The sequence below is a fragment of the Gallinula chloropus genome (assembly GCF_964237585.1).
Source record: "Gallinula chloropus genome assembly, chromosome: 2".
Taxonomy (NCBI): Eukaryota; Metazoa; Chordata; class Aves; order Gruiformes; family Rallidae; genus Gallinula; species Gallinula chloropus.
Genome location: NC_140086.1, coordinates 47,158,494 through 47,172,490, shown reverse-complemented (window position 1 = coordinate 47,172,490; position 13,997 = coordinate 47,158,494). Strand labels below are relative to the sequence as shown.

Sequence of the window (13,997 nt, the reverse complement as noted above, 5' to 3'; positions counted from 1 at the left end):
AGTTACTCAGTCACCTCATTTCTTCACCAGTATTATTCATCTGAATGCTGTTTATAAATGACTTGGAGATCCTTGGATGAAAACCTACGCCCATCCAATGAAAGCTGTTTCAACATCCCATTTTTATTCTGCAAGAACCTAAGAGGACACAGTTGTACTTCTGAAAGGTGCTGCAGCTGTTTGCTGTCTGAGAGAGCTGTAAAATAGGAAATGCAGCACAAGAACCAGCATGCTGTTGGGATTTCTCAAGAATATCAGTTAGTGTTTTACCATATTTAAGTTTGATACTAATCCAGACAAAGAGAGATGTAAACCTTTCTTTTTAATGGGGTAAAAGCACTAAAGAAAATAATGTTGAAATGGAGGGCAGGGGTGAAGGGCCATCTTAATAATTTGAACCTATAATCCATGCACTAAAAGTGCTGTGGTTTTTTTTTTCTTAAGCAGTTTTATTTTAATTTTTTATTTCAAATTAAATTTCAGTTGCATTTAAAAAATGTGGGTTTGTTTGTTGGTTTTGTTTTATCTTTCTTTAGGATAAAAGAAAATACTGTCAGTTTCTCTACCTAAAACACAAGTCCCGAACTCGCTGCTGGCTGGACATACAGATACAGCAGCGCTGACAGCAGCCACTCCTGTCAGTTTGCAGCTTCCATTCAGGAGCAGGCAGTCTTTTGTGCATTGATGATGATGATGCAATGCTGAAGGTAGATGACAAACAAGAACTTTTCAGATGCTGTGGGACTAAACAAATCAAAATACCCCACAGGACAGTATCAAATGTACTAGCTACTGCCAGAGACAGTACTACTGACCCCGTGAGATCGCACATCAGTTTCCATTTGCAGTGCAAGAGGAGCCTACAGCAATTAGCACCGTTGGTAAGTGAAAGCCATCTCAAAATGACAGCAACTAGTATGCTTGTAATAAAAAAAAAATAGAAACATGGACAAGAGATCTGCAGTGTCTTTTTAACTGAAGTATGTACAGTGTTTTACATGTACAGAATAACACAGTATCTTTCAAAGATGCAGTTGATCTGTAAGAAACTAAAATTCATGCTCATGCACTGAGGCGTGCACGGTGACTAAGTAGCTTTAATGACAGTAACATGTTAACAAGGAACTTTCCAATAGACTTCAGGTCTTTCTAGTTCTTCATCAAATCAGAAAGTGGCTCCTTTGTGAAAAGCGAAAGATTCAATGTTTCACATGCCTCAGAAAGTTGCTTTCCTTTCTCTTTGAGAACTGGCTTTGGGAGTGAAAACTCTCCAGTCAGAAAGATGGATGGTGCTGCTGCAGAGGGTGGCATTTGTGGGAATGTTTGAGTAATAAAAAAAAATTAAAATCTGGTTTCTGTGACTGTTCTTTGTTAGTAGTGATACTGGTACACCTGGCAAAGCAAAGGATGTCCTTTCCCTCACATGTGACAACTTCCAATACCCCTGCAGCTACACAGCTACACGTCCATCTTTGCTCTCACAGAAAAAATCCCTGCCCTTTTCATATCGGCAAGGAGATGTGCTGCTCTTGCAGCAGCAGCATTGTCAAGAAAAACACCAAAATAATAATTGCAAGAAAAGTAGTTATACAATAGCTGTGAAAAGGTGATCTCTTTGGTGGCAGTCACCCATCCCTTGCAAACGGCAATATTTTATGAGCAGTTCTGCAAGTTTTCACTGCTGAGATTTCATTTCACAAACACATTTTATCATAAAGCATAAAGAGTTGGCAAGGCCATTGGTTTAATTTAATCTAAAAAGACGGGTTTAAAATGCTTTCCTTCAAATAAATGTGTTTTCATAAACTTCAGCTGCCTGATTTCCCTTTACATCATTGTCTATGTCAATGGCCGAAACTACATGAGATTTACAAGGCTGGTGCCATGCTATATATTGCTCTGTGGCTCTACTAGTTGTCAACTCCAAGGTCACAGCTTTATTAAAGGATCAAGATTTACAATAACGTTAGCAAGAGCGTGAATGCCTGCACACACACCTGCCTGTAGTTTACTTCCTTGAGGTCACCTGCGCAATTCCTCCCCCTGCCAAAAGCTACTAATCGATAAATACTGCGGTCTCCCGTGCAGAGTTCAAATGGACCCATCATGTTCCTGTAGCAATAAATCTTTGCTTTTGTTTAACACCTGCCTTCTCAGGACATAACCCTCTTTACCTGCAGTAATTAATTTAACTTCACAGCAGCCTTAGCTGGTGATTAAAAACACGACTCCCCTTTTACAGACTGAGAGATTGAGGCACAAGGACACGTTTTGCTGAAGTCATACAGGAGGGCTGAAAAGACTTGGAAGCCCATCTCCCAGCGAGTGATGCCAGGCTGCTGCCCAGCACTGGAACTGAGACGTCTCTAATTCTGCCTTTTAAGGTACTGTCACAGCACGGATAGGATGCACCTGAAGCTGGCTATACAGCTGTGGTACAGCCCTAGCTGACACAAACACACACAAGAAACATTCTGTAGGCTATTTACCATTTCAGGTATAGTTATGTCTTCTTCTGGCTGTACTTGCACTGTTGAAGAGATTCCGGCCACCAACTGCCACTTGTTATCTGTCATGCTTACTCAGATCTACTGATCTGGCTTCCTATATCATTTCAGGGAAGAAGATAATCAGTCAATTGCTCTAATAGCAGATTTATGGTTTTTTTTTTTTTCCCAGCCCATGAACAGCTCAGCTAACCCTTAGCAGTCTCTAATAGAGAAGCAATGATCACAGGGGAGCAGTAACCTCCTGAGCTAGCACAGCCACGGTTACAAGAGGGTAGCTTATTGTAAGGCCCCAAATCCCAGGTACGCCATGTCCCAGGAGACCCCTGTCCAGGGAGTTCTACCTTTTCCACCAGATTTTCTCCCGACCTGAACAGTGGGTAGTAAATATCCCAGCCCAGGTGACCTAACTCCTAGATCTGTACCATCCCCAGATGTGTTTCTCATCAGTGTTTCAGATCTCCCAGTACTTTGAGACATTCAAATTTTGCCTCTACATGGTCTATAACGAAGGGCAATCATTGGCTCTTGCTCTCTGTTGCTTAGGAAGATACTAGCATTTTTAGCTAATCACCATAGATCCTGAATAAAAAAAACAGAGCCAGCATCATTCACAGAATCACAGGATGGTTTGCCCCTCATCCTCACCTGAAGAGAAGCATGAGCTTCAGGTTTGTTTCCTGCAGTTCCCTCTCTCCCCTCCAAACCATGAGCCCAGGTGGCAACATGGGCATTGTCTCTTGCTGTGGATGACTGAAAGATACAAGAAGCTGCTCTGATGGACACCTGAAGCCCAAATAATCGAAGTGCTGAAGACATAGGTGAGCCACAGTGATCCCCTCCCCATGTAGCGATCTCCTCTGAAGATGTAGCTATGGCACAGACAGCTGCAGTCCAAGCAAGCAGATAAAATGAAGGACACATTTCCCCTCAGCCCTTGAATCTTAGTTTTATTATTCATTACTATAATCTGCACAGAGGAATATGTTCTGGAAAAAAATACAATCTCTAAAAATCCATTTGTTTTTAAAGTATTGCCAACATTTTGTTTATTGCTTATCTGCCAATACCTATGCTCAAAGGAGGTCAGTGGTAGATGTGCTTAGCAGGTCCAAAGTCTTCTCAACTGGACACATTTTTGGCATTACTATTTCACTATAATATTTTTACAACTCTATTCTAGAAAAAAGCACGGAATCGTACTGCTGAATTAAGATTTTGGCAAGTGCTATTCAGGAGTCAGAATTCCTGGCCCAAATATTACTAATGCTAAACTAACTGCCTCAAATTAGAGCAATTGATGCCTAGCTGAGGCACTGGTGTTTTAGTGAGGCCTAGCTAAGGACATAATTGACATAACTGGTGCCTAGCTGGCTCAATTAACACCACTAACATCCCACATACCCAATTTAATTGCATGAGGAACATAATTTATCACAGAATGAGGTACACTTGAATAATAAGTAGCAAGGGGACCTTGAACAGAGAAGCACAATAAAAACAAGACGTGTATCTTTGCTGATACACTAAAATACACTCGCTCTATAAGTGAAAAACGAAGCAGAAACTGTTCTCCTTCGCTATATCCAGAAGAAGGTAGTAAAAGCTTTCTTCTGATGTAGGGTCCGGCCCCCACGGGGCCCCGACTCCGTCCCCCGCCCGCTGCGGCCTGTAGCGGTCCCTCGGCCCTGCCCGGCGGCCGTGCGGACCCAAGCGCCTGCGGAAGGGGAGGTGCGAGGCGGCGGCACCCGCAGGCCCCGGGAGGGCGGTAGGGCCGACGAAAAGCGATAGGCGGAGCGGGGAAGCCTCCCGGGCAAGGCGGAGCGGAGGGAGGCCGCTCCGCCGTGTCATAGCAGCCCCGCCGGGCCAGGAGGCGATCACCATGGAAACCCAGGCCCTGGTCCCGCCCCTGCCCCCCGCGGGAGAGCAGCGGCGGGGCGTGGGTGCCTCTGGGAGCTCCGCCAGAGCTGCGGCCGGGCCACTGGTAGGCGGCAGCCGGCGCTGTGGCTCCCTCCCTGGGCACCCTCAGGTAGAGCGCGGAGAGGGGGCGATTCCCGGGCCGGGGAGGGAAGGAGGGAGAGGCGGGGCGTGCGGCGCGTAGGCCGGGGCCGCTCCCCCACCCGCCTCCGCCGCAGCCCGACCCGGCCTCCCACCTGGTGCCAGGTGCCCACCCGCCATCTTCTACCGGACCCCGGGCACCCTCCGCCCCACGCCTCGGCCCCAGGCTGCCTGGTGGCGGCCCGCGAGAGCGGAACGGAGCGCAGCTCGCCAGGGGCGGGGCTTGTTTCTCGTCCCCGCTCCGCACGGAGAGGCCCTGACGGGTTGCCATGGCCGAGGGGACCACCGCGGCGGCGGCGGCGTGCTTCAGCGAGGATGATTTTTACTGCCCCGTCTGCCAGGAGGTGTTCAAAACGCCCGTGAGGACTGCGAACTGCCAGCACGTGTGGGTATTCCCCTCTTCCGCGTATCCCCCCCCGCCCTCCGCCCCCTTCACAAGCCTTTTCCTCGCCTCCTCCGCGTTCCCCGCCCCCGCGGACAAGACCCTCGGCCTGGAGCCGGCAGAGAGACCGGGGGCGTAGCGGGATCCGCGGAGCTCGCCACCGCACGCCGCCGGGAGCTGGCCGTGAGGCATACGTGCCGAGCGCCGCCCGGCCTTCCCTCCCTCGGCTCTTTTCTTTTGTAGCGAACGAGGACCGCGGTGCCGGGAGAGCCGCCTCTTGCAGCCAAGCCCCCGTTGTCCGATCCGGCGGCGGCCGAGTTTTGCAGGCGACGAGAGCGTCTTACCGCGCCTAACCTAACCCAACCCGCGGTTTCGGCTTTGTAGTAGTTTCCTGCCCGTTTTCAAGCGAGGACCCTTGCGGGGCAGTTCTCCCTCTTCAGCCCGTTTATTCGTAGCGGGGAAGCGGTCGCTTTTCAGAGGAACGTTTTAATTACCGAGCGCGGCCGCGTAGGAAGGCGGAGTAGCTCTGGCAGTTGGTGCATGAGGAAAAGAAAGTGAGAGGGGAGCTGCAAGAGCCCATGGAGGGGAATCTTTGGAAGCGCATGGTAAATGAGGCTTTGCAGTGTTTTTGGCTCCGCTTAAGGACAATAAACAGCAGTTCCTCTGATAAGGGTTTTTTTTTTTTTCCAGTGTCATGTGCCTGCTGCACCATTTAATATCTCATTAATGATCAATCTGGTGTACAGCTCAGGAATAGCAGTCAGTAAAGAGGAAGATCTTTACCTAAAGTGCGCTGCCAAGTTCCCCTAATTTCTGTTTACTTCTGCGTAAGCACCATTATTTCATTTTGCTTATGAAGGTTTCCATTCAGTTGACTATTACCCTCCTCCACACACTCCCTTAGCCCCCCCTTCCTCAGCCTAATGATTGCCCATCTCTCTTCGAGGACAAAGTATCTAACTGTCTTCACGTTGCTAACCTGTGTTTGTGGTAACTTTTAAATTTAGGTTTTGCAGGAAGTGCTTCTTGACAGCAATCAGAGAAAGTGGAACACACTGTCCTCTCTGCCGGGGGAGCGTGACTAAAAAAGAAAGAACGTATCCTAAAAGGGCTCTAGATGTTGAAAACAGTATGAAGAAAGCTTCTGGGGGATGTAGATGCTGTGAGAAGCAGGTAGAGTAAAACTTTACCAAAAGTTGGATAATTTTTCTTCACGTTTTCGACCAGACGCGCTTTTACTGTGCGTCGGTTTTGTCTTGGAGCTAAAGAGCCTGTAGCAGTTTGAATTCAGCTTTGTATGGCTTGTGCATATACTAGGCATGCAGCGCCTGCTAGGAATGCCTAACAGGTGTAAACTGAAAGAGGATCTTCTATTGTCTATAAGGGCTTTTTAAGTGGAGTGCCTTTTTTTTCCCCAAAATTAATGCAAAAACTGGATATAGCTATAAAACTGGCAAAAGATAAGTTAAACAACTGAAAATGAAAGTTGCAGATACATGGAAAACCTCAGAAACTTTCATTGCGGAAATAAAAGTGCATAGAGCTGCTGTAAACTTTAAAACAACAACAACAACAAAAATTATGTTGAATATTCTTGGTGCACAGACAATCATGTGGAATTTCCCCCAGTCTGTTTACATTCCCTTCATTCCTTCTGTAAAGCAGTCATTATTTTCAGAACATGGGGTGAAATCTTGACCCCCACTGAAATCAATAACAATTTCTCTTCTGCTAGAAATGGATGCAGGATTTCAGTCACACATTTGCTTTGTATCAAATTGCATCAAATCCTGGTACTTGTCTTCATGTTTGTTTCGTTTCACTTGGGACTTAGTTCTGCCAACGTGGAGATTAGCACTAGTGGAAAGCCGATCTGCTTGCTTTGTTCCACATGATTCATTAATTTGAAAAGCTAGGAGAAAGAAGCAATAATAAGTTGGTAAACTGGAAGGAAGAACCAAACAGATCCCCAGAAGAACTTTAATGGAATATAGGCACAGGCGTGTGGGATGTGATCTTGTTCAGTGCTGAACCTGTAAGCACTTTCTGACAGCACTGTTGGACCTGAAATTCTGATTTAGGGCCATGTCCAGCACAGCTGTCTTCCAACAAATCTGAGCAACTTATTATTTTACCTTGCATTTAAGCTGGATAGGCAGCCTTAAGTTGGTGTTCATTCACCTTTTATGTATTGATGTGGGGTTTTACTTCATTTTTTTCTCATGAAAAAGAAAAGTTATGTATTTTCAGAACATACCTGATACAAAAAGATCTTGCTCTGCACAAGGTAACAGCAGGTCAGAGAAGACTGAAGGAGCAGTGTTGCTTATCCCATCCTCAGGGCCCTCATGATGTAGTTCCCATGACTTTGTTTCAGTTAAATGGAGTTTACTGGCATCTTTCACTCCTGAGAAGTCTCTCAGTTGCTTGGCCGTTGGGGACATGGGAAGTGGGAATGTTCTCTAGTCTCACAGAGTAACACAGGATCTGTGGAAAAAGGAATTGAAGATCTCCTCTTGGAGAAGAAATTGTTCATGCTGAGAGGGGAGACACAAGTTCTGATTTCTGCTGTATATGTCTGGACAATTCCTGCATGCATTGCTTTCTGTTGGCAGAATTATCTCTTCCTTCTATCCCCGGATTGTTTAGTACAATTTCAATAATTTGGCATTTCATTTACAGGTTAGATTTTCGTGGATGAGGCAGCATTATAAAACGTGTAAGAAGTATCAGGATGAATATGGTGTTTCTCCTATTATCCCAAACTTGCAGATTTCCCAAGAGTCAACAGGGAACAGGTAATCAGGGTGTTTTATGTATAACAATGCATCTTCTTTTTGCCCCTGTGAAATAATTCTTTTTTTTTTTTTTTTCCAGGGCAAGTCTCCTTTTTTGCAATAATTATTGTCCTTATTGTCAACAAAATGACAGCTTTTCCAGCTCCTTTTCTTTACTCTTAGCATACAGAGGAACTCTCTACATGATGGTTTGGAATGTCTTCTAGGAGTTCTTCTAAAAAGTGTATAATATTTGTAGCTTTCCTTGACCCGACAGCATTTAAGCAGTTTACTTTGTAGCAGATTTCATAATACTTAGCCCCTGGGAAGTTTCCTTCTGTTCTTATACCCCCTCCCCTTTCCTAAGCCTGCTTTAGTGGGTATCCTGTTTCAGAACACTACTGTGCAAACTTTTGCTTTCTGACCGAATTTATTTTAAACCGATCTCTTATGAAACATACAAGGAACTCCAGTACATTACACACCATTAAATACAAATGCCACTTACCGTTTGTTTTCAGGCAGCAAAGCCAAAGAACTTTTCTTTTTCATACTTTCTGACTGATGTATTTTGTTTGCTTGGGCATTTTTGCTTATTTTTTAAAGACCTTTTTTAAACATATTAGGGTCACAGGGCTTTATTGTATATAGCCTGTCCTTTATTTACTTTGTTTTGACATCTGTTTTCTATTTTTAGCAGTCAGAACTTCTCAGTGTTTGGTTTTCAACCCATCAGTATGTTGAAAGCAGAAGTCTAAGCTGTTATCAGAACTAGTTGCAGCAACATTTCATCAAAGTGTCTGGACGTTGTTACATCATTTTGTATTGACTATGCCAGCATAGAATACCTGTGCTCATCACAGAAGTATAAAAAAAAATGTACCATCACCAGATCTGTGACTGCAAGTACTCATGTTCTTAGAGCAGTTTCTTCTGACTTAGGTAGAGGTGCATTTGTGGTAAAATTTACTTTCTACAGTGGCCCTCTTTGTCACCCTTACTTTAGGGAATAGTTTATTTTGTGCACAGTACAAGGAAATTTATCTTGCTGTAGTTGAAAGTTGCAAGTTGCTTGTGTAGACACGTGGCAGTTAAGTGTCTATTTACCTAGGCCTCAGTCAAAAGCCTTAGGAAGGAAGTGCTACCTGTCTTGTGTTCATGTGGCTCATGATGCCTTTTCAGCTGCTTTGTTCCCATTCTTGTTGACTAAATGTCTGTTGTGTTATGTCCCACTTTCCTATGAAGTTGTATAGTATTGCACTAAGGGTCACCATGGTAACTAAATGCTGAGACCAAATACCTTAATCCAAAGGAAAAGTTGTGAGAGTTAAAATATGTGCTGTTTTATATTTTGCCTTGAAATTCCTGGGACTTAATGGATTCTTCCCCTGCCCTCATTACTGTTAAACTTAAATATTTTGATAATGGAGTAAAATAATCTCAATTTTCATTGTTTTGGTTTTTGTTTGTTGTTTTTTTTTTTTTTTCATTTAAAGTAGCAGGAGTGATGCAATAGCAGATAATGGAGAGATGGCTCATAATCAAATACTTCAAGGAGAAACAAGGTAAGCTGCTTATTTGCTACAGTTATGATTAAAATAGGTCATAGTGCATGCCCCTAGTAACTCTGAAAAAAAACAAACCCCATGCAAACATCTATAACAAGTTGTATTAAAAAAAACCCTGTTGTGTCTTCTGCATTTGCATCTATAAGTTGAATTTTTTTTCATTACTTTTGTGAAAGATTTACTCTAAAAGATGTTGCCAATAAGGAAGAACAGGGTTCAGCTGCAATTGGAACAAAATAATTTTCAAAAGCCCAAGCCTCAGAAGAATGCCTCTAGGCTTACAAATAATAACTGTGTATTAAAATTTCAATTTGGAAGTGGTATTGGAACTCTGTTAGTTCTGCTACTATGTCAGTGAGGGTGGAGGGATTTGTTGTTACCAGTTCAAGGGAAAACAATGACAAGGTACCAGATGAATTAAGCTTTTTGTAACACTACTTCTCAAACTCTCTTTTCTGTTTAATACTGTGTATTTCTGTTCACAGTGGACACCCAACCTTCAAATGCCCCTTGTGCCAGGAAGCCAATTTTACCAGACAACGGCTGCTGGATCACTGTAATAATAGACATCTTTATCAGATAGTTCCTGTAGTAAGTAGAGTTGCTTATGTATGTTTGTTATGCTAATTCCATTATAACTATGGGAACAATTTTGAATGTGCAGTAGCTATTTGATATCTGTAAAGATCACTGCAGTCTGAGAGAGACTGTGTACTTAATGATGTACATCTAACTTGAGGAGTGACTTTTGGTTGAAAATGTTTCTTGTCCAGCTTTGTGGTGGTTCTGAGGCATTTCTGGCTTAGTTATCTCATTTATCTTGATATGAAACAAGCTCAGTTTTTGAGCCTGATTCTTACTTTTCCTCATTTAGTAATTCAGATTTGCTTCTGTAGAATCCCATTCGTAAGGTAGCTATTGCTTCATATGAAACCTACAGTTACTTTTAAAGAAGCAATCTAAGGTAGTCAAAGGGAGTGATGGAGAAATATTTGTTTGGTTTTCCATAATTTTAATCTGTATAGGGTGTGTTTTTTGGGTGGGGTTTTTTTTTCCTCTTGGCTTACTTGACCATCTCAGTCGTGTGAAAATCCTCCCAAACGCTAAGCAGGATGCAGTAATCACTTTCTTTTCTAAATTTTAAACAGCAGAAATTGACAATAAGTGCTGAACAGGCATGATAATCCTCCACTCCTCAGAGAAAGTTATGTAATATTCAAAAATTACATTTCAACTTGCCAGATTTCTTAATTGAGGAAAATAACACTTAGAACTATGACTTTGTGTGTACATCTCTATTGTATTTTGGTAGTGGATGAATAATAGACTAGTTATTCCTCCATGTCTTAAATGCATTCTCTATTACCAATAACGTTTGGGTTTGGTTTTTTTTTTAATTTTCTCTCTTTCCCCTTTCCCTCCAAATTCAGATCTGTCCTATTTGTGTATCTCTTCCTTGGGCAGATACTAACCAGGTTACTAGAAATCTTGTTAGTCACCTAAATCTAAGACATCGGTTTGACTACGGAGAATTTGTGGTAAGCTTTTTCTTCTTTGATGTGGACAGGAATAAATGAGGACTTTTTCCTATAAATAAAAAAAAAAATACTGTACCAAAGCTGCTTGTGCTCTGGACATGCTGTGTTCCTCCTCTGTACAGATCTCAGATGTAGGCCTGACTGTTCTTAAACTTTCTGTTACCAACTTGAAGTGCTACCGGGAATTGGTGTTGTCAATGGTTAAACTCAGCTCTGAACTAGTGATTTAAGTCATTGGATTCGTGTTCTCAATCTGCACTACTTGTTCCACTAAAACAGTTTATTATTGCTGCTTCTGTGGGAAATAAAATAAATGCTACTCTGGTTTATTGACATTTTTTACCTTTTATGGCAGAAATAGCTAAATCATAATTAATAGGACTCAAAAGTGCAGCTCAACTAGGGAGCAGATGCAGAACTACACACATAGATGTAGTCAGTGAGTGAATTGTAAGTCAAGCCAACCAGTTGAGGTCTGCACGTTACATCAGGGAGTTTGAGGGTTTGTGTTGTCATTTCTACAGAGTTTTGACAGGCTTTGGGGTACACTGCTTGAGCTTTGTGTGGGTATACAGTATTTGAGGCATAGGCAGCATCTGGTTAAAGATGGCAAAGATGACGCATGTCTTTCCTTGTGTTGAGTCATCTGTGACAAAGGCATGATGAGCTAGGAGATTGACACAGGGGATGGGGCTATTCAGCGTGAGGGCAACTTGCCCATTTGAGGATGTAAAACTGGTGATCGGAATTTTGATTTGGGGAAGCTGCTGGAATTGCACTAAAAAGGTGTGTTATTCTGGCATATTAACAGCTCTTTGCAAGTAGCAGAGTTAACCACCCATCTTTTGTGGTACGTGTTTGCTTTCTCATTTTAAGCAGTATATTCTCAACAATCTATGATTACTGTTGTCAGGGGATCACATTTTGGTTTTATTAATGGAGGATGTTATGGATGGTTGGAAGGCCCGTTATAAGAACTGTGTGACAGTCAGCTTTCCTGAGCTGGCTGTTCTGTAATGTAATTGAGCCAGGGAGAGAAGATGGACCCTTCTGCTTAATGAGCCTTGTCCCACTCGTCTGATTCTTCTCTTGTCTTGTGTATCTTGGTACTTGATTAAATAAAAGATACTCTGCGACATAAACAATAATCTAGTACACAGAAAGATGGTGGGTCTTCATTTTGGTACCAATTCTTATGTAAAAATGGGGAAATTGAGGGCTACAGTACATCTTGACTATTTGCCCATTTTGATGTTGTTTTTCATTTTATTTAGAATCTTCAGCTTGATGAAGAAGCCCAATATCAAAATGCAGTTCAAGAATCCTGTCATGTGAGCTTTTAAAGTTTGGCCCCCTTCACCTTACTGATTATCTGAGAGAAAAAATACATTCATTCCGTTGGTCATCTGAAGCATATATTAATAAAAATGATATTCAGTAACCACTTTTCAGGATTAACTTTTTCCCATACTTATAAGGACTTTTAATAAATTATTTTGCTGAAACTAAAACTTGACATCTTCACGGAGATCTGTCCCTGTGGAATTTGGGACCTTGTTGAAACTTCTCACTGTTACTTTGATTTTCTCTTAACTTTTACTACTCTGTTAATTGCAGTTTTTTATTAATGTCAGATATTTTAATTCACCAAAACAAACTCTGAAAGTATGTTTAGAAAGACATGCAAAGGTGCTCTGTTGCACTGTTGAGTTTCTTTAAGTTCTTCTGTCATCTACTAAGATGAGATGATACAGTTGTTTTTTTCTCTCCTGCTCAAGGACAAAAGTTTTATCTGATGTTGTGATTTGTTTTTTACTGTTACTGTGTGAATGAAAATAACAGCTTAAGGAATAAAAATATTTGTTTTCTGTAGATCAACAATGCAAAGGAGGTTGTTTGTTTTTTTCACCTTTCACTGAGAAAGAATGAGGCCATTGCCTAGGAATAATTACATCTATTTTCCCCCTTTTGGAGCATAACTGAAATAGGATGCTTGCTTCCTAAAGTGATAGGTGAGGAGTACTCCTCTGTACTCCCAGCTACTGAGGAAGATGACATACTTTCTGAGCAATTCAAGATGACCTGCAAAAGGTATACTACTTTGGTGTATGACTGTGACCAGCTAGTTTTTCATTTTCTTGAAGCTGCTTAAGAACTTCTGTTGTTGCATTTGGAATCCAAGTTTTGGCCTGTTCTGTTCTTCATGGAAGGCTGTGTAACTATAGAGAACTAATTTGCTTCAGTCCTACCAACACTCAGAAATGAACCAGTTTTTTTTGGTAAGACTGTTTAGAAACCTGGACATCTCCTGCATCCAAAGGCTTTGAAAAAAAAAAAAAAAACAACCCAAACAGTTGAGAAGAAAAATTTGCTCCAAAATAGCTACAAATATATTTTAAGCATTCCCATTGTAGACTTCCACAGTGCCAGCAAGACTGTCATTAAAACTGGAGAAAAGAGGGCAATAATACAATTTTGAATTTAGATGGAAAATCTACTTATAAAGGAGTGTCAAGGTTTTCTATTTCACACTAATGGGGAGAAGGGGAATGAAAGCTGCACAGCATACGTTCAGTGGGTTTAAATAAGACTGTTCTGAACATATACCTGTTAGGACTGACTCTTCACCCTGTGTCACCCTAGCCTGTTGTCAAACTCCTGTTCTTAACGGGTATGTACACGTGGTGGAGAACATCCCCAGCAATGTTCCTAGTCTAGTTGGTGATTTATGTGTAACAATATCAGTTGTGTGGCCAGAGTCCAACCTGCTTCTTGTGCCCTAGCTCCAATTTGTTCTCCAAACAGAGGTTTTGGTAATTCTTTAAATACTGGGATTTTTCATATTCCCACACTGGTAAGGTTAAAATGCCTCATTCCACAATGTAATGCTTTTCAGAACTGAATCTTAATTCTGATATGTTATGTTGAAAATATAACACTATACACCATAATTTGACATTCCTACCATCTTGCTTTTGAAAGTGTAAAACATTACTAATGGCACAGTTGGCTAAAATACACAGAAAGTTGGTTATTTCAGAAGCCTCTAAAGGGTATATCCTTTTTGTAACAACATTTTGTGTTTTGTTTCTGGCTTACTACAATGTTTTGACAGCAAGTCACGCTTTCATCATGTGCTCCAACTTCACTGTTAGGCCCCCCCACCC

General features: G+C 42.1%; 1 protein-coding gene across 3 annotated transcripts; it reads left to right on the top strand.

Annotated features, from left to right (window-relative positions):
- Positions 1-4,753: 4,753 nt before the first annotated feature.
- Positions 4,754-12,711, top strand: RNF138 (ring finger protein 138). Of its 3 annotated transcripts, none has more exons than XM_084279948.1 (7): positions 4,754-4,950; positions 5,955-6,120; positions 7,630-7,745; positions 9,221-9,289; positions 9,778-9,883; positions 10,757-10,830; positions 12,105-12,711. In XM_084279948.1, exons 1-6 carry the CDS (start codon positions 4,835-4,837, stop codon positions 10,793-10,795), a joined length of 612 nt encoding a protein of 203 aa, XP_084136074.1. In that variant the 5' UTR covers positions 4,754-4,834; the 3' UTR covers positions 10,796-10,830; positions 12,105-12,711. The 3 variants fall into 3 exon arrangements, with proteins under 3 accessions (XP_084136074.1, XP_084136072.1, XP_084136073.1); XM_084279946.1 differs by having other exon boundaries at positions 10,723-10,830; XM_084279947.1 differs by lacking the exon at positions 10,757-10,830.
- The last annotated feature ends 1,286 nt before the right edge of the window (positions 12,712-13,997 follow it).